The following is a 20,413-nucleotide window of genomic DNA, read 5'->3' as shown; positions in this document are numbered from 1 at the left end:
CATTACTATGAGGTCTCACAGTGCGCGTGGACGCATAGGGTCCCAAAAACCTATTCATCGACAATACTTGAGTGGCGGAGTGACACACACGAACCAATCACAGAGCTCTATTCAACGCTGTGCATTGACTTCGCAATGCGTTGCTGATTCACATAACTGTGATTGGTTCGTGTGTGACCCTGCGCGTCCACGCGCACTGTGAGACCTCATAGTAATGTTTGTGAATACGGGTGTTAGTACTTTTCTACTTATCAGCCTGTCTGTACTAAAATGAATAAAAATAACCATAAAATAGAAGACACTCTTCACAAATTGTAACTCCTTGAAGAAACTACGAAATTTTAAACCATATTTTGTGTGATGAGGCTCCGAGCTCCGAGTTTCTTGCGCTGCTTCTTTGCAGCTCTGGCCCATTATTGTCCCGAAAGCAATGGTAGGATTATGTTTAAAAAGATAAATTGCCACATGCAAATAAAAAGCCAAATTGCTGGCAATAAATGAGTTTATTGAATTCTTAAACTTCTTACAGACTACAAACTTTGTCGACCGATTATTTAATCGGGCTGTTACAATATGAACAAGTATGGAAATGCACATTACACCGATTTGGAATCGGCCGATTTCTCTTGCAAATTGGAAGCCTGTCAAACTACTTACAACCCGATGGAGCAAGCTGCGCACCTCGCTAGAATGAGACTCTCTCTCTCTATCGCACTTAATCGCACACCTTTGTACTTGCATCGAATAAATACTTTTCTTTCTTTCTTTCTTTCCCGCGTTCGCTCCATCCGTACAAAAGCGGCGACGTGACGTCACGGCAGCCAGATGCAAAGTTAACTCGACCGGGTTGCAAGAGGCCGACTAGAAGTCTGTAATCTGCGGGAGTCATTTCAAACTGTATAATTTTATGTTATGAACGAATAAAGATTTTTCTTTCTTATTTCTTGGACCGAGACCGAACGAACGAAATAACTGATCGCAGACGCTTCTTCTGCGGAGGGAAGAATTGGTCAGGTGCCAGTTGGAAGAGCTGGAGAATAGTGCAATAATTCAGTTCAAGTTCCTTGTATTCTGGAAAAAGAACAATTTTATAGATCTAGCACTTAACTCAGTGTGCTGTTTCGCACCACGTTAAGAAGATCGCGATGCGAATAGGACAAGATAAAGTACAAAACGTAAGCCATCTTCGGGCACACCAGCGCCGCCAAGACAGCTAGGAGTCGGAGTGGTCGCCATTTCCGATATTGGTCGGATGGATCATCATTATCATTGGGAGTCCAAATTGCCCCTCGAATATCAAGATTTGGCAGCACACACTGCAGTCCGAATCGCTCATTACAAATCCGTGGGCCATTGGCGTCGCTTCAAGTAACTGCAGAGCGAAAGCCTCATCCTAACGGTTCGTCGCGTTTCGCACCGCGGTCCGAATCTCTTGTGGTGCGAAACGACCAGAGAAATGCCAACTAATGCGCTGAGTTCGAAACTCAGTGTCGCATTAGAAATTCACACACACAAAGTAATCAAAATATGTGCTCATTATCCACGGCGGTATCAGTACTCAACGTTCGAATAATCTTTAGTACTACCCAAGCATTATGACGTCGCTGCTGTCATCATTGCTGTCACGAGCAACGTGTTCTGTCTTTGGGCATATTGCTGCGACCGGCCCCGCCCCCTTGTGACATCTCCCTTTCCTGTGGTCTGTGGAAACGACTAAAGACCCCAGTGTACAATAGGGATGTTTCCTGGGTAAAAAAGCAAGAGTTTTAATTAGTCCGTCAATTAGCTTATCAAAAACTACTCGACACGTATTTTTCACTTTTTAAAATTAATGAAAATGTAAAGAGATAAAGCGTGACAAAGTTCTAAAGAAAAGGCCCGTGACGTCAGTGAGTGCGTAAAAGTGCAGCACTTTGTGACGTTGCGCGGAACTTCAACGCACTATAATTTTTTGTTTGATCGACGATTAAAAATATACGTGTCCAATATTTTTTTTAATTATAATTGACGGACTAAAAAAATGTTTTTAGGAAACTAGCCTATTTTGGTGTTCCTTACCATGCAACGTGCCTGGTTCGCAGTTAGCTGTCTTCAGTGCGCACTTGTTCTTGAATATCACTGCGTGGTAGTCCCTGGTACTCACACCACAGACTGGGCTCTCCACGTCATCGAAGCATGGCTCGCAGTCGGTTCTTAGGAACATCACGTATTTGATGCAGAATTTTGTGTCGACATAATCGTATTCTGGAAGGCAGAAGTGACTGTTGTGAATAGTGCTTTCTCTAGTTTTTTACAAAGTGTTTAAATCGTTGGCATATCCTTTTAAAATAAGACTAAACATCAAGCTTAATACTGTGGCATCTTATTTCGATGTAATGGCAGTTTTATTTTGCAACAAAGATATTATTATACAGGGGTGAAATGAGAAGATCCGTAGGAGAACCAAAGTCCGACATAGCTCGCAGAATTGCTAAAATCAAGTGGCAGTGGGCGGGGCACATAGCTCGTAGAGACGATGGTCGATGGCCGTTGGGGCAGGAAAGTTCTCGAGTGGCGACCACGGGCTGGAAGACGTAGCGTGGGCAGGCCTACTACTAGGTGGACCGATGATCTGGTAAAGGTCGCGGGAAGAGCCTGGATGCGGGCAGCGCAGGACCGTTCATTATGGAAAACCTTGGAGGAGGCCTTTGTCCAGCAGTAGACGTCATTTGGCTGAAACGAACGAACGAACAGGGTGTAGATTTCAATCCTCGCCATATTTAGGGAGTTGATTAGTAGCTTATTCTGATTACGAATTGACTTCCTAAAAAAATTTAAAACGACCTTTTAATAATAATAATAATAATAAAATGTTTATTGCCATTAAATCAATGTACAGAGTATTCTTATGACTAGCGGCTTCTGCACTAAGCATAGCTTGTGTCGCAGGGGCCTTTTAGTTTTTACAAGAAGATTTTTACTTTGGGGTCTGAGAACACACAAGTCAGGCAATTTATTGCTATAAGAAATTAAGATTAAAACATAATAATAATAGTAACAAAGCTTACATTAATGATAATGGTATTAGTCTCTATTAAAGGATGACAAGTAAAATTACATCTTAAGTAATTATGTAGGTAGGTATAGGTATATAATTAAAATCTATTTATTATTCTTATTAATAGCTAACAAAATATGTAAATTTAGTTGTGTGTTGGGTGATATGTGTTGAGTGTTGTGTGTAAAGTGTTGTGAGTGTGTGTCTTTAGTTAGTCAAAGAAAAATACCTATTTACACTACCTACTTTACGTGGCTTTCTTCAGTAGGCTATCCGACATGATAAGCGAGCGATCCGCGTGACTCGATGGTGCCGCAGTGTAAACGTATTGCAGTATTGCGAGCCACATGACAGTGCAGTTGATGTCGCACGGAAAATATTCGCTAAAAATTCCACTTTCGTTTCTTTTTTTGGTATATTATGCGTTTATACATAAGTCATAATAGGTCACCTAAATAAATATAGAGAGGATTGAATTCAACACCCTGTATAGTCTAATATGCTGTTGACAGTACGATCGTTTTAAACTCGTTATAAGAGCACATTAATAAGATTTGTCTCATTTTTGGGGAATGTAGTACGATGTATCATGCATGCATGAGTACTTAGTTTTATATTCAAAGGATGCCAAAGATTTAAATTTCACCCTGTACATATAGATAAATTAATGTATAAACTCACTCAGATGTCCTCGATAATTCGCGCACATGTTGTTTAAAATAATGTGGCATGCGCTCTGGAACCACTTGAACTTCATGTTGTTCCTGGACAAAGGACGAAGCACACTTTTCAACCCGGAAACGGATCGTAACTGTATGGCTGGTTTCAGTGTCACGCGGACCGTCCGGTGCGGACCCGCTCCGCACGGCCAATCTGTATGAACTTCTAGGGAGCGTTTTAGAGTAATGCGGTCCGGAGGAACCGCTCCGCTCCCTAGCAGTTCATACAGATCGGCTGTGCGGAGCGATCCGCACTGACAGTCCGCGTGACACTAAAACCAGCCTATCACCTCGGTGGCGGTCAGTATTCTACGTATGAAATTCGTACTGCAACGCACACTTATCCGTACCGTAACGTAAACGCCTCGCTTCGCCTCGCGGCGAAAGGCGGTACGGGGTTGACCCCTCTCCGGGTTAATATAAGTGCGCTATGGCTATGATCTAAGAGTAAGTTTATTTTTAACCGCCTCTGTAGTCTAGTGGTAAGACCACCTGCTTCAGACGCTGAGGTCCCGGGTTCAATTCCCAGTGGGGGCAGATTTTTCTGTTCGGTTTGGTTAGTGGTAGGGCTTGTTCTAAGTCCGCCTGGCTAGCTACCACTATCGTACATAAGTCTGTCGCCATAACAACAATGTTTACAGCATTGTTGTGTTCCGGCAGTTAGAGGTAAGATAGCCAGTTCCTCCGTGGTGGAAGATTCTGGGTGAATCTCGCTTCTACCTTCGGCCTGATCGTCACTTACCATCAGGTGAGATACAGGCCAAGAGCTTCCTCGTTGTGGAAAAAAAAATCATAACCATTAAGAAAGCTCGCATAGCTAATGGCCTCTGGGGCAGAAAAGCTCTCGAGTGGCGATCACGAGCCGGAAGACGTAGTGAGAGCAGGCCTCCCACTAGGTGGACCGACGATCTGGTGGATGAAGGTCGCGGGAGGTGTCTGGATGCGGGAGGCACAGGACCGGTCTTTCACGCAAAAACTACTGAATGCATTTTTATGAAACTTTACAGTATTATTCTTTATAACCCAGAATAACATATAGGCTATAATTTATGACGATCTGTGACAAACTAAATTTCACGCGGGTGAAGCCGCGGGTAAAAGCTAGTTATAAAGGTACCTGTTCAGCCCACATGCTGTCTTGTGATTGTCGTTGCAATGGTAAGGGTCACAGTAATCCATCCAAACGGGGTTGAACGGCTTACGAGTCCGGTTGAAAAAATCCTCAGGCAGCTGTGGCTTTTTCATGACTAAAATAGATAAAAACCCGGTTGAGTTAAGGTATAAGTCCAATATGGGCTGCAGACTGCAATCGCAGGCGAACACAGATCACAAAACTAAAGGGAGATGTGACAAGCGGGCGGGGCCGGTGTCGCAGCAATGAGCAATATGCCCAAAAACAGAACACATTGCTCGCGAAAGCAATGATGACAGCAGCGACGTCATAATGTAAACAGTTTACAGAGTACTGATACCGCAGTGGTTAATGAGCACATATTTTGATTTCTTTGTGAGTGTGAATTTCTAATGCGACATTGAGTTTCGAACTAAGCGCATTAGTTGGTATCTCTATATATCGCTATGCAGGTGACTCTGCGCCTAGATTTTGCGACTGCGTTTGACCGCATTTCATATAGGCAATTTCATAGAAACCGTGGTGGCTTGCAGTTTGAAAGCAAGAAAGAAAGAAAAATATTTTTATTCAGTTTGCGGTCTGCAGTCCATCTTGAATTTGACTTGTACCTTTAACTGCGCACCTGACGGCCGATTCCAAGAACAGCGTAAATAAAATCTATATATATAAAAGAAAGTCGTGTTAGTTACTCCACTTATAACTCAAGAACGGCTGAACCGATTTAGCTGAAAATTGTCAGGGAGGTAGTTTAGAGCCAGGAGAAGGACATAGGATACTTTTTATCCCGTTCGAAATTAAAAAAAAGTCTGCTTATTTATTGCCATTAAGGCGGAACAAAGTTCGCCGGGTCAGCTAGTTAATAATAAATGTAACTTACCTTTAAATCTGTCTCTCACGAAGTTCGGATTATCAAACTTTGGTGCTGGCCTGAAATAACAATACATACAAACATTATCATCATCATCTCAGCCACAAGACGTCCACTGCTGAACATAGGCCTCCCCCAATGATTTCCACATCGCCCGGTTGGTAGCGGCCTGCATCCAGCGTCTCCCTGCAGTTCCTGCTACCTTTATGAGATGAACAAGTAACTAACTAACGCCCTTATTCACAAACATTACTATGAGGTCTCACAGTGCGCGTGGACGCACAGGGTGACACATAAACAAGCAGAGCTCCATTCAACGCTGTGCGTTCAATTTGCTGCTTCACCATTTGTGAATACGGGCGACAGAGCTCTAATTCAACGCTGTGCGTTCGATTTTCTGCTTCATTTAAACAAGCATCGTTTGTGAATACGTGCGTTAGATTCTCGCCCGTAATCACAAACGTTACTATGAGGTCTCACAATGCGCGTGGACGCACAGGGTGACACGTGAACCAATCACAGAGCTCTATTCAACGCTGTGCGTTCGATTTCCGCAAGCATCGTTTGTGAATACGGGCGTTAGATTCCGTCCCTTGGTTGGTCCAAACTTAGGTATCGCATTTTTTAGTAAACAATTTTTATAATAATGTCAATTAATGGGAAAAAAATACTTACTTTGATATGTTGTATGGTTTTGTTTTTCTACCTAGAATCATTATAAAACTTGATATAAAACTTGGAAAATTACATTTATAGGTATTTTTTCGTAAGTTGCATACGTAGATGTCGTAAGAGGCGACTAAGGGACAAATATGCGAACATCAGGCCTCCCCAACCCGTCTGGCCAGCGTGGGGAGTGTAGGACAAATCCTCCATTTGCCTCTGGTAAATTAGAGGGTCGTGCTCCTGCAGTGGAGACTAAATGACCTGATGATGATGATGATTGCTTGCTTGATGGTATCACGTTCCACTGCAACAAATCTCATCCCGTTTGTCCAACTGGTTGCTGGGTCTCTCGACTCCCGTATCCCGGTCGATACTATCTACACTGACATAAGCAAAGCTTTTGACACAGTCGATCACAAAATTTTACTAAATAAACTATCTAACTTTGGCATTACTGGCAGTCTTCTTGAGTGGTTTGAATCATATCTCGGACAGCGGGAGTCAAGAGTCGTCATGAGAGGTTTCTCATCGGAGTCGTTTCATGCTACTTCAGGAGTGCCGCAGGGTTCGCATCTTGGGCCAATACTCTTTAATATATTTATAAACGACATGACTACAGTGTTCGACCATGCCTCTTGCTTCCTTTATGCAGACGACATGAAACTCTGTATGCAGATCAAAGATGTTAGCGACTCACATCTTTTGCAAAAAGATCTTGATAGGTTGTCTCAGTGGTGTAGTTTAAATAAATTGTACCTAAACACGGAGAAATGTAAATTTATTCGTTTCACGAGAAGTAGGGAAAGTCCATCGCCGGTATACAGTGTCAACGGGCAAATTTTGCAGGAAGTGGAGTCGATTCGCGACCTGGGGGTCATTATGGATAAGAACCTGCGCTTTCACAAGCATATCGATCATGTCGTCACAAGAGGGTTTAGGATGCTTGGTTTTGTATTGCGAAACGCAAAGGAATTTAAAAAGTCTTCCTCTAAAATACTGCTGTACGTGACTCTTGTTCGTTCAGGTCTTGAGTACTGTAGTCAGGTTTGGTCTCCTCACTATGATGTTCATGTGAAGCGAATTGAGCGCATCCAGAAGCGGTTCATGTGGCATCTCTCATATCAGACCGGGAAGGCCAGGAGTCTTCCGAAGTAATCATTCCGATTTTCAAGTCCGGTGACGCTGCTTCTGTGAAAAACTACCGACCCATCTCTATACTGTCAGTTTTTAGCAAGGTATTCGAGTCCTTAGTCTGCCCTTATTTATCGTGCCACATAAAACACTTGATTTCACCTCAGCAATCTGGCTTCATGGTATCACGTTCCACTGCAACAAATCTCATCCCGTTTGTCCAACTGGTTGCTGGGTCTCTCGACTCCCGTATCCCGGTCGATACTATCTACACTGACATAAGCAAAGCTTTTGACACAGTCGATCACAAAATTTTACTAAATAAACTATCTAACTTTGGCATTACTGGCAGTCTTCTTGAGTGGTTTGAATCATATCTCGGACAGCGGGAGTCAAGAGTCGTCATGAGAGGTTTCTCATCGGAGTCGTTTCATGCTACTTCAGGAGTGCCGCAGGGTTCGCATCTTGGGCCAATACTCTTTAATATATTTGTAAACGACATGACTACAGTGTTCGACCATGCCTCTTGCTTCCTTTATGCAGACGACATGAAACTCTGTATGCAGATCAAAGATGTTAGCGACTCACATCTTTTGCAAAAAGATCTTGATAGGTTGTCTCAGTGGTGTAGTTTAAATAAATTGTACCTAAACACGGAGAAATGTAAATTTATTCGTTTCACGAGAAGTAGGGAAAGTCCATCGCCGGTATACAGTGTCAACGGGCAAATTTTGCAGGAAGTGGAGTCGATTCGCGACCTGGGGGTCATTATGGATAAGAACCTGCGCTTTCACAAGCATATCGATCATGTCGTCACAAGAGGGTTTAGGATGCTTGGTTTTGTATTGCGAAACGCAAAGGAATTTAAAAAGTCTTCCTCTAAAATACTGCTGTACGTGACTCTTGTTCGTTCAGGTCTTGAGTACTGTAGTCAGGTTTGGTCTCCTCACTATGATGTTCATGTGAAGCGAATTGAGCGCATCCAGAAGCGGTTCATGTGGCATCTCTCATATCAGACCGGGAAGGCCAGGAGTCTTCCGAAGTATGGGGAACGTTTGGCTCATTTCGGACTGCACAGCTTGCAAGATCGCAGACAACTCTTGGATCAGATACTTCTGCACAAGATCATAAACGGCGTGGTGGACTGTCCAAAGTTGTTGGAATCCATCAACCTAAATGCCCCTTTCAAGTTACCTCGACGCGCAAGATACGTACCCTTTTTAGTGCAGGGTTCCAAAAGCAACCTGGGTCATCATGCCACCATGAATAGGCTTCAGAGGCAATATAATAGGTGCAGTAAGGAGGGAGATATAGATATCTTTTCTGACTCGCTGGGGAAATTTAAGAAAAAAATACAACTCTCATTTGCACATGTGTCCGTTTAGCCAAGATCTGCCAGTTAAATTTGAGGTTTAAAATTGTTCAGAATGGAAATAAATTAAATTAAATTGAATATTGTGTCAAAATCAGCTGTACGTTTAAGTTTAATATTCTGTCAAAGTCCACTTTTGCATGCCGTGGCAGCCTGTAATTAAGATAGCACCTAGTCCTAAGACAAAATTATGTATGTAAACCCCTTTGCTTGAATTTGTGTCTGTCTTGTTGGTTGTCCTAATTAAATAAATAAAAAATAAATAAATGATGATGATGAAATATTATTATTAATACTTACAATCAACTAAAACAATTTGAGCCATAACGCACACAATACAACTATACAATATTGGACCCATTTTAATTTTGATTTATACTCAAATGTAACGTTTTAAGTCACATAAAATTACTAATCAGGAAGTAATTAACTACTCATTGACTTTTATTATGATTACGAAGAAATAATTTTCTACTTAATGCGGTCATAAATTCATTAATGAGCGTTTTCTAATTACGCTCACCAGTTGGCGCCACTGTCGAAACACAGTGGCGCCACTGTCGAAAGGGCCCTCGCCCACGGCGACTTTTTGTAGCGATGCAGTCACGCTGCTGTAGCGTGTTAGTAGCGCGTTGGCATCACTTCTGTAGTGCATTGCAAATGGAATCTGTCGTAAACTTAATCTGTCCTAAACAGAATCTGTCCCTAACCGAATAAAGGATGCGACTAACGCTCGTTCATCATCATTTCAACCATATGACGTCTACTGCTGAACATAGACCTCCCCCAATGATTTCCACAATGGCTGGTTGGTGGCGGCCTGCATCCAGCTCCTTCCCGCTACCTTTATGAGGTCGACGGTCCACCTATTCTTACGCTGCGCTTTTCGGTACGTGGCCTCCACTCCAGTGTGCTTACCATGAGTTTACGTTAGGTGTGCTCGCTAGCGAATACGTCAAAAAAATCTATGAAGATTTCATTTCTTGAAAGTAGCCGCTAGGGGCGCTGCACAATACATAATGTCATACATTTAATGTCATATTTTTACGCAGTCGCTAGCGAGCACACCTAACGTGAACTCATGGTAAGCACACAGAACCTTGCTGCCACATCGGCCGTCAGTTTCGCGTTAGTAGCGATGAAAAGTCGCCGTGGGCGGGGGCCCTAAGGTCCTCTCTCCCGCTTGTGGCTAAGACAGTGGCGCCAACTAGTGCGGAAGCGGTAGGACCATCGCATTTGCAATCACTAAAGCCCGGTCTCCGAGCACGTAGAATTTTGTCTAATGACCCCATGCTGATGCTACCCATCCTTATCGCACGCGCGTAATTATGTTGCTGTCGCGCTCGTACACTCACAGCGGGCGCCCGTCGCAGTCGCGACAGCAATATAATATGAGCGAGCGATAAGGATGGGTAGCTTGGGGTCATTGGACGAAATTCTACGTGCTCGGCGACCAAACTATAGTTGGCGCCACTGTCAAATACGTCCTATTACTCGTTTGTGGCTAAAATAGTGGCGCCAACTCGTGAGCCCTGAAGCGGTAGGACCATCCATTTCAGTCACCAGTTGGCGCCAAAGCCACTAGTTCATAAATAAAACAAATTATTAGCAAAATAATAAGTTTATTCCAATTTCATCAGAAATAACAATCGATAAATCGATATATTATATCACAATTTGCTTATTCTATAATTATCACAATATTATAGGTACTAGCGCTTAACCCAGTCAGTCCCTGAGGTATGGGAGCGCCACGGGAGGGGTGACATTGACATATTATGACGTGACAAGGCATACAAATCTGATTATGAAGTCTCGCTGACGTTTGATGTCTCAAAATAACCCTACCGTAGATTTCCGTGGAGGGTAGTAGAACGGGAAGCATGGTCGATCTCTCAGATCATAGAAAGAGAATAGATATGAAGTCGCGCGTAACTACAACGAGAACCAGTGTCCCCACATTTCCCCCACCACAGCTCCCACACACACATTCAACTGTGTAAAAACAAAGCGACTGAGAGTCTACGACAACATGTGCAACCGGCTTAAAAGTGCTGTGATTGGCCAGAAGGCGTGCCTTATGGCCAATCAATGGCCGGGTTACGTGACCCACACTTTGAAAAAAGCAATTAGAGAGAAGAAAGATAATATGGAGTCGATAAGATATGGGCCATTCTTATTCTTACGCATTTTTGTGTGAGATGTAAGAATAGCATATGTTTTTAAAGAAAATCAGTGCACTGTATATTAATTTACTTAGTAAAATACCTCTATTAACTAGGCCCAATATAATTTTTATCATAAAACTATTAGAAGAATATTAAAAAGAAGTTACAAGTCCAAAATGTCACGGACCGTGTAGTGTGAGATTCCCGGATTTGGACATACAATATTTTTTTCTGAAGAGATGTTATGTTATTTTGATAAATATTACAGTAATTATGCAAGATTAATACATGTTATATAAGACTGTTAAAAATTTATATCAATAATAATTACCATTTTTGATTTTGAACACCAAACATTGTGTGAGCAGTTTTTGTGTCACAACCACGTGCGCCACTTTAAATATGCGTAACTCGGTAAAAAACTATCTTTGATATTGACATCCCTTGCTAAGTTTTTTTAGAACAGTAACATTGTCATCTTATTAGATTTGCAAATGGCTGAACGTAGTGAGTGAGCCGATTATTTCCGCGGTTCATTAATCGATTGCAGTGAATACTTAGTTATTAAAAACATCACAAAAATCAACTATATTTTTCGATTATTGACTTTAAGAACGCATTAAAAATAAATTAATAGTTTTTAATTTAAAGAAACAGAACCAGTACTTTTTAGGATTGTCTCGTTTTTTCAAACACGAACCATGAAATTTGAATATTATCAATAAAAAAATGTTACAATAATATTTTTAATTAAAAAAAAACATGTTTTTTGTTAAATAACACCTATACAAAATATTTCTCTAAAAGTAGGTTTTACTAACTCTTCGAAAAAAATCGATAGATAAATCGCTATGGTTTAGTTATGTGACATCTCTAAATCTTTCAAACTCGAAACGTCATACGGATCATCTTAGGTGAAAAAGACTATAAATGAAGTTACCTTATATTAATTTACCCCAACCAAAGCTCAATGTCGTTATCGATGGAGTATAGAAGTTATAGACTGACAAAGTTTGTATGAAAAGTGATGGGTTAAGTAGGTACTTGCGATTTTTACCAGTATTTACAATATTGGTAATATATTATTATTTACTTTAATAATAATAACAGGATCACTGTAATTATTATTAACTACTATCGCGCATCAACTTTTTAATTATGCCGAAATTCGTACCGCTTATGTTTATCAAAAATAATGCCTATATTAGGCTTTCAACTAGCTCTTATAGTAATTAAATAGTTGACAGTTACTAATCCCTTCTACTATTGTCATTGTTTTTGTAAAAACTTAAAAATCGCAAGCAACTCATGATTTTTTCATTCAAAATTAGAAAATAGAAAATAATAATTTACTTCTATTTATCGATAACTAGCTTTCCGCCCGCGGCTTCGCCCGCGTGGAATTTTGTCTGTCACAGAAAAACTTTATCGCGCGCGTGTCTGTTTCAAAAACCGGGATAAAAACTATCCTATGTTCTTTCCCGGGACTCAAACTATCTCTATGCCAAATTTCATCAAAATCGGTTGCGAGGTTTAAGCGGGAAAGCGTAACAGACAGACAGACAGACAGACAGACAGACAGACAGAAGGAAAATTAGATGCACCATAGCTCCTTATGGTGGTTGAGCGTCATATTCCACAACTTCAGCTTTATAATATTAGTATAGATAGGAAACCGTATATTAGAACACGAGCCCTGCACTATGTTACGACCGGCACATGCGGCCGTACTGTATATTTTCACGCGTCAGTGGATATCGGAAGAAATAAAATACATTGCGCAGTAGTTACGCATGACATAAAGTGGTTGCTAACTAAATCGTCAATGTACAACGTGTTTGATTTTTTATCACCACTAATTTCNAAATGTCATGGCACTGAATTTGTTCGTAAAAATGTTTAGTTTTTTTGATTTATAAGCAAAATACCAATGGATTTGCAATACTTACATGTGGTAAATGACTTCATTGTTCCTGTAGTTCTTCGTTTCACTTGTGTTATTGCACGTAACGACGCATTATCCAACAATATCTGAGAACATTTCCTCAGTACGACTGAATCGCGACTAACCTAGCGTCGCGGGCGATGTTCGTTTCTGGGCATATCGCGGAGACACGCGCCACGCCCCCGTTTCACATCTATTCCCTTCTATGATCTGAGGTCGATCTGTTTTAATGGTTTCAATTTATTATTTAATGGACTTTAGTGTACAAATTTGGTGTTATTTTGTGTTCTAAAGTGCAGTGAAGTGATAAATTATAAAAAACATTGAAATACTTCTAATTTGAGCGCGCATCGAGTGTCGAGTGGGTTGTCGTATGAACAACCCGCTTTGGACCCGGTGCCGCGGTGGCGTCTCGAAACCTGCTTACGGGCATACTTAACTCCACGGAATCCATGAAAAATCAATAGAACTGAAACACCCAATTTTCACTCGACATTGGCAGAAATAAACCTCCCAGAGAGGTTTGGTTGCCATTAAAAAAACCCTCCCGTGCCGCTCCCATAACTTAAGCACTGTGTTAAACGCTAGGCCTATAATGTTACAAATAAAGTAATTTAAGAAGAAAACAGAAGAAGTAATTTCAACATCAAACATACATATACTTAGTACATGGCTCTCATATAATTGTAATGAGGGCTATCGTTTTAGCGCTCACCAGTTGGCGCCACTGTAGAGTAAGGTCCTGTCACTTGCTAGTAGCGAAGACCTTTACAGTCCACTGCTGGACTATGAGCCTCCTCCACTATAGTGGAGGGTTTTGCCATAATCTCCACGCTTGGCAGGCGGGTTGGAGATCGCAGTTTAAAATATTGATGTTTTTCAGAGAGCGCTGCTGCCCATTCTCTGTTTGATGTGTAGTCCCTAAGTCGCCTCTTACGACACCCGCGGGAAGAGTAGGGGTTGGTGACAAATGTATTCTACTCTGCCGTCACCACACGGCTAAACCAACCAACTGTTAAATATTAAAACGATAGCCCTCATTAAGATAGCACCTAGTCCTACGAAAAATATGTATGTAAACGCGTCTGTTTGTACCTACTTGTGTGTGTCTGTCTTGTTGGTTGTCCTAAATAAATAAAATAAAATAAAATATATTTGATAAAAGCGAAAAGTCACTGATTGACTGACTCACTCACTCATCAGGAAATCTCAGAAACTACAAATGCTAGGAGTTTCAAATATTGCATGGGGGTTCCTTTTAGAACGGATTTTACGAAACTCCACCCCTAAGGGGGTAAAACGGGTTCCACGCGTATGAAGTCGCGGGCGGCCGCTAGTTAATCATAGTACATTAAAGGCAAACTTAATGCCAAATGGCATTTTCCTCCAGTTAACCATAAATTAATGAATTTCATAGAGGAGATTAAAATTTAATAAAATCAAGGAACGAAAGGTATCATTAATTCAGTCAAAATCAAATTTAGACTATTTCATTAGCACAATAAAATTTTAAATTGCATAATTTATAACTTAAAACTTAATTAAATAAAATCGAAAACTCATACAAAAATAACTTACGAGAATCCCCTGTTCATGTGAATGTCCCTGCATCATTTTATGTATTTTTAATTAGTTAAAAAAGTTAGCTCATAAAAACAAACAAAAAATCATCAAAAACAAAGAGCCAATTGCAAAAAAAAAATCTTATTGGAAGAAAAAATATTAAAGTTTCGAAAAATATCTGTTTTTTGCACTAATTAATAAGTTTCGTACAACGCGGCTGCGTTAACTGCGCACCCGGCGGCCGTGACGTCACATCGCCGCTCTGGTACGGACGAATGATTCCAACGAGGTGCGCAGTTAGTTCGATATGGTCGTATGCATAAACTTGGCCTCAAATTTCCGACTACCTTACAATCTTCTTCTCTCGTCTCGTCTCCCTCCCATACAGCTAATCTTCCTTTTACTCGCTTTAAAAACTACCCTCACATTATTATCTTCAATTTTATCCACTTCATACTTATTAGGAAACCCAACTACACTGCTCGGAGAGAAATATGTGACAAAATTTATAATCTCGCTTCGGCTGCAATGCGTTGAAAAACATACATCTAACCTTTTGTCCGATAGCCTGCTGTTTGAACGTTGTTCTATGTTGATGTTGTCCCATTTCATAGCGGAGAGGTGAACGAACAAATATTTTGTTGTAATGATATCATGGACACAGTTTCGGTGAGGGTATTTCTCTGAACGGTTGCTGCATTTGTGGATTCGTGTGTCGTACTTGTTTGTGACGCTTGGAATTGCCTCTGGGAAGTCGCTGGAAGAAAATGAATAATCATTGATTTAAGGTCATAGCAGACTTATCAAACTCGGAAAGGGATCAACACTAGAGATGAAACGGATATCCGGTAACTATCCGGTAGGCCGGATATCCGGCCTACATTTACTATTCGGCCGGATACCGGATAGTAACTCACTATCCGGCCGGATACCGGATATTAAAAAACTGCGACAATTTCCTATTAATAAAATGAAATAGGACATTAATCTTTGAAGTAAACATCAATAAAATGGCTTATAATAATGACGACTTTTATTTAAAGTCCAAAAAGTTACAAAAAGCTATATTGAGGCCTTTAAAAAAAACTAATTTATTTTTCTGGGCTATTCACTCTAATGACGAATGCATAAATAATCTGTTAAGTCGAAATATTGCCAAATAAAAAAGGCGATCTTTTTTTCACTGATGGTCGTCTGCTGATGTCATGATGCAGTTTAGTCAGATTATGCAGCAAGTAAACTAATTGAATTTTCGCTATTCAATCACACACTCACGATGGCAACCGAAATCGTCCGAATTGATCTGCCCCCTAGACAAGTGGCAAAATCTGACATTCTATTCAGACTGATTCGATTTTCGAAAAGTGTGTAGTCTAGTCTACTAACTAATAGACCCACTGATCGCGTTCGAAGCACCTGTGCGGCGCTAAACTCGTCACGACATGTAACGAGACAATGGGCCAACTATCCGGCCGCCGGATATCCGGCTATCCGGCCTAGCAGCTGGCCGGATATCCGGTATCCGGTATCCGGCCATACAACTATCCGTTTCATCTCTAATCAACACCATATCGCTTTTCGCGCACTTTCAACGGCGCGGCGACGCGTCGAGGCGAGGCGTTTACGTTACGGTATGGGTAAGTGCGCGTTGCAGTATACAAAAAATACTAACCGCCTTGAGTTGATCCCTTTTTGGGTTGATAAGTGTGCTACGTTCTTTATACTTAACTAACTGTAGCTTCGTTCGTACGCGTGAAAATCGTTCGCTTTAGGTTTTTACTATTTAAAACTAACCGAACCGCCTTAGTAGTCCCGGGTTCGAATCCCAGTGGGGGAAAATATTTATTTTATTTGCCACCATTAACGATTGTAAGATTGCGACAGATTTGTCGTCATATAAAAAATTGGCTTATATGTATATTTCAAAAGATTAAAAAAATGCACCCTTAGTCCAGACGTAGAAAGGTTTTTCTAGCCATAAAAATCTAGAAAAGCCACAAAAATCTAGAAAGTGTAATAAAAGTTACAAAACAAACCTGTATATAGCCCAATCTCTCTCCGCTACATACACTTTAACCCCCAGCCGGCTGTATATCTCATTAAATAAATATTCGTATCCAAATCTAGCAGACGGATGCAACGCTACTGCATTCTCTTCATCTCCATCCAGCCATGCCTTAATTTCTGCAACTGCATTTTCCACCGTCTCACTCCTTTTGGGAAAATTCTCATACATTTTATCCATAAATGTTGTATCCACATACATTTTATCAATTTTTATAGGTTCACCGTCTTTATGAAGTTGGCCAAGCTTGGACACATCGTTGGAATTTGTACGGAAGTCACCGGTGAATAGTACAGTCGTGAACGGGGTTTGGAATAAAAACATGACTGAGCCGAAGCAGTGGCCAGCTGGTATCAGAGTCACTTCGCATAGATAATAGTCTTCGTATTGTGATGGGAGTTTTACGTGGGTTTTAGAACCTGTAAGATAAATAGAAGAGTACAACAGACTGTGCAAAAAATGTAAACGACGACATTTTTTATCATAAGCCATTGAAATTCAGGCGCGCTGTGCTGAGGTCCCTTAGACCTCAGCCTCGAACTTAGCGGGCAGCGGGGCGGCGGCGGCGGCGGCGCGGGAGCGGGGCGGGCAACGCAGACCCGTTCTCGAAGGTCTATTCCACTTTGATCACCTGGCTTTGATGACCCAGGTGATCAAAGTCCACACAAGTACTTCCAGCGACAATTTAGTGTCCTTTGATCACCCACGGCTATGATGCTCTGGGTGATCAAAGTGGACTCCAGTTAAATTATTATTTTAGTGTCCTTTGATCACCTACATACAAATCGTACCTCCACTTATACTTAATTTACGGACAAACATTGTTTAGGTAAGTTACTTTAAAATATTTCATGCTGTAAAAAAATTGTCTATATTAAGAAAATGTTTGTACTTACAACAATTTGACATGACGTGTCTATTCAGAGGAGGTGTGATTTGTATGTAGGTGATCAAAGGACACTAAAATAATAATTTAACTGGAGTCCACTTTGATCACCCAGGGCATCATATCCGTGGGTGATCAAAGGACACTAAATTGTCGCTGGAAGTGGACTTTGATCACCTGGGTCATCAAGGCCAGGTGATCAAAGTGGAATAGACCTTCTCGAAACCAGCGGGCAGCTCGCGCGGCGCTTTAGCGGCGAAGTGTTGTGTTCGGGGTTTGTATTGTCGAGATATTTGTTTTTATTCGCAAACGAAATGTCTGAACAACGGCGACAATTTTATTTCGATTCAAATTTATTCCTAACGCTCGATTTATTGTGGGCAAAAGAAGGAGTGAGCTGCCCGCTCGTTACCCGCTCCCTCGCCGCTGCCCGCTCGTTGCCCGCTCCGGCGCCGCTGCCGCGCCGCTGTTTTCGAGAACCGGTCTATTTGATTTCACGCATAAGATCCTGCCGCTGCCGCGCCGCCGCCGCTCCCGCCCCGCTGCCCGCTAAGTTCGAGGCTGAGGCCTTACAGAAACAGCAAATACGTAAATAATGTATAAGAAATTTATTCATAATGTTCATTACATTTCAAATTTTCACTGTGTTACCTACTATCTTTTAGTTTTTATATTTGCAACTGTCCACACTGCATGCCGTGGCAGCCTTTAATTAAGACAGCACTTAGTTTTAAGCACTTTTAGTTATAGTAATTTCATGTATGCGTGTTTGTCTTGTTGGTTGTCCTAATAAATAAAATAAAATAAAGGAATGGTTTAAAGACAAAAAAGGTATGCTATACAACTGACGTCCGTATTCACAAACAATACTTGCTTAAGTGAAGCAGTAAATCGAAAGTAAAGTTGAATAGAGCTCTGTGATTGGTTCGTGTGTCACCCTGTCTGTGAGACCTCATAGTAATGTTTGTGAACGGTGAAAGGTGTCAGACTGGATTATCATAAACACAAAAATTGTTTGTACAAACATGGAAAGCATTGGGGGATGCCTATGTTCAGCAGTGGACGTCCTCTGTCTGAGATGATGATGAAAAATTGTTTAAATATATAAATATGTTATCTTGTAATGCCTTGATCACTAAACCAAATAAGAAATACATTAGCTAACTTCAATCTTCAAGAGGGTTTGGGGATATTTATTTATCTATACTAATATTATAAAGAGGAAAACTTTGTTTGTTTGTTTGGTTGTAATGAATAGGCTCAAAAATTACTGGACCGTTTTTAAAAATTCTTTCACCATTCGAAAGCTACATTATCCACGAGTAACATAGGCTAAATTTTATTTTGGAAAAAAATAGGGTTCAGGGGTCCACGCGCGCGAAGCCGCGGACGGAAAGCTAGTCTTTATTATAGAAACATGCAGTCTTATTTGATATATTTTTACAAAATGGTAGGGATTTTTCATTAATAAGTATGATGATGGAGTTTGGTGAAGTGTTTAAATCTATCAAACGCTTTTATTTTTAAGCTAGACAAGGCAGGTATTTGACCGCAATCGCACCTGGTGTTAAGTGAGATGCAGTCTAGGATGGTACATATCTGCCCTGTAAGTGCCTATTCACTCTCGCCTTGAAAACGCCCGGATTATAGTGTTCAGGAAATACAGCAGCAGGCAGCGAATTCCAGCTTACCTAATTTTAAAGTCTTAATAAACTTCTTAACGCCATCGTAGCAAGGAATAGCACCAATAATCCCAGCAGTAACGTCTGACATGTATATCTTCACTTCGTTCTCTTCCAAATGTTTAATCAGTTGCGGACTGGACAGCCCTTGAGTGTGGTCGGTGTGACAATGGCTCAAGAAGTACGCAGTCCGGTCACACCTCTCGAAGTTGTCGACAGCTATCCCTGGGATTTCAGCGATGATACCGTTGAACGAGCTCATTGAACAAGACATTATTCTGGAAAAAATAAAACAATGTACCTATGAACATTTGCATTTACTAAGTTTTTAAGTTAGAACTGGAAATAATTTGGCTTGTTTCATTTGATTGAATGTTGAAAAAGTTTTATTACTTATATTATACTAGCTGACCCGGCGAACTTTGTTCCGCCTTAATGGCAATAAATAAGCAGACTTTTTTTATTTCGAACGGGATAAAAAGTATCCTATGTCCTTCTCCTGGCTCTAAACTACCTCCCTGACAATTTTCAGCTAAATCGGTTCAGCCGTTCTTGAGTTATAAGTGGAGTAACTAACACGACTTTCTTTTATATATATAGAAGATAGGTCAGCATCTTAGATTAATAAAACCATGAATATTATTCTTTGTCTGGAACTGGCTGAAACCTGAAACCCATGCCTGAAACATGTTTCAACTTGTATGTACAGCGACCATACATCAGAGTATGTTTTTGTTGCAAAATCGCTCTTATTGCAACAGGATAAGATGCAACAGTGTGAAACTTAATGTCAATACTTTACATTTTTACATACCTGGTATAAAAAAAGCACTTAAATATTGGTTTATTCTGTTAACACAATCAACCTTTCACCAATTTCATTACAATAATAATTATCACAGGTCGTCTTAGATAAAATCAATTAAATTCATTTTACAGAAAATCAGCTGCTGCATTTGTTATCAAACAATGATAATCACAGATTAGAGGATGTTAATGTCAATGTCAAAAAAATACAGCGCTGCGCGCGCAACCCGCGCAAGTCTAGAAAATGGCGCTATAGTACTAGGTTATTGTTGCCTACGGATATTTAACATCAACTAAAATCGGTATTTTGACATTGAATCGATAAATATTTTTATGCAACTTTAATAATATAAAACTTGTTAATAATTAACT

At 40.7% G+C, this 20,413-nt stretch overlaps 2 protein-coding genes across 2 annotated transcripts; both read right to left on the bottom strand.

Moving 5' to 3' along the window:
• Positions 1-937: 937 nt before the first annotated feature.
• LOC114358370 (uncharacterized) lies at positions 938-5,832 on the bottom strand. Its single transcript, XM_028312315.1, has 5 exons — positions 5,766-5,832; positions 4,874-5,003; positions 3,719-3,801; positions 2,059-2,244; positions 938-1,071 (listed from the first exon to the last, which is right to left on the bottom strand). Exons 1-5 carry the CDS (start codon positions 5,830-5,832, stop codon positions 938-940), a joined length of 600 nt encoding a protein of 199 aa, XP_028168116.1.
• Positions 5,833-14,293: 8,461 nt separating this feature from the next.
• Positions 14,294-20,196, bottom strand: LOC114358380 (protein artemis). The gene is made up of 4 exons (XM_028312334.1): positions 20,049-20,196; positions 19,244-19,512; positions 16,638-17,085; positions 14,294-15,358 (listed from the first exon to the last, which is right to left on the bottom strand). Exons 2-4 carry the CDS (start codon positions 19,506-19,508, stop codon positions 14,950-14,952), a joined length of 1,122 nt encoding a protein of 373 aa, XP_028168135.1. The 5' UTR covers positions 19,509-19,512; positions 20,049-20,196; the 3' UTR covers positions 14,294-14,949.
• Positions 20,197-20,413: the final 217 nt, after the last annotated feature.

The sequence above is a fragment of the Ostrinia furnacalis genome, unplaced genomic scaffold (genome assembly GCF_004193835.3).
Source record: "Ostrinia furnacalis isolate ACB-3 unplaced genomic scaffold, ASM419383v2 OfSCF3905, whole genome shotgun sequence".
NCBI classification, from domain to species: Eukaryota; Metazoa; Arthropoda; class Insecta; order Lepidoptera; family Crambidae; genus Ostrinia; species Ostrinia furnacalis.
The sequence above is the reverse complement of the archived record's forward strand: the minus strand, read 5'-3'. Positions and strand labels throughout refer to the sequence as shown.

Bases quoted from the DNA above. Each gene is read 5' to 3' on its own strand.
- LOC114358370 (XM_028312315.1), bottom strand. From the start codon at position 5,832: ATGTATTGTTATTTCAGGCCAGCACCAAAGTTTGATAATCCGAACTTC. The intron at 3,802-4,873 runs GTACCTTTATAA...TCCTTTGTCCAG, and splicing joins ACAGCATGTGGGCTGAACAG to GAACAACATGAAGTTCAAGT. The intron at 2,245-3,718 runs GTGAGTTTATAC...TCTGCCTTCCAG, and splicing joins GAATTATCGAGGACATCTGA to AATACGATTATGTCGACACA.
- LOC114358380 (XM_028312334.1), bottom strand. From the start codon at position 19,508: ATGTCTTGTTCAATGAGCTCGTTCAACGGTATCATCGCTGAAATCCCA. The intron at 17,086-19,243 runs GTAAGCTGGAAT...TTTATCTTACAG, and splicing joins TATTAAGACTTTAAAATTAG to GTTCTAAAACCCACGTAAAA. The intron at 15,359-16,637 runs GTTTGTTTTGTA...ATTTTCTTCCAG, and splicing joins AGAGATTGGGCTATATACAG to CGACTTCCCAGAGGCAATTC.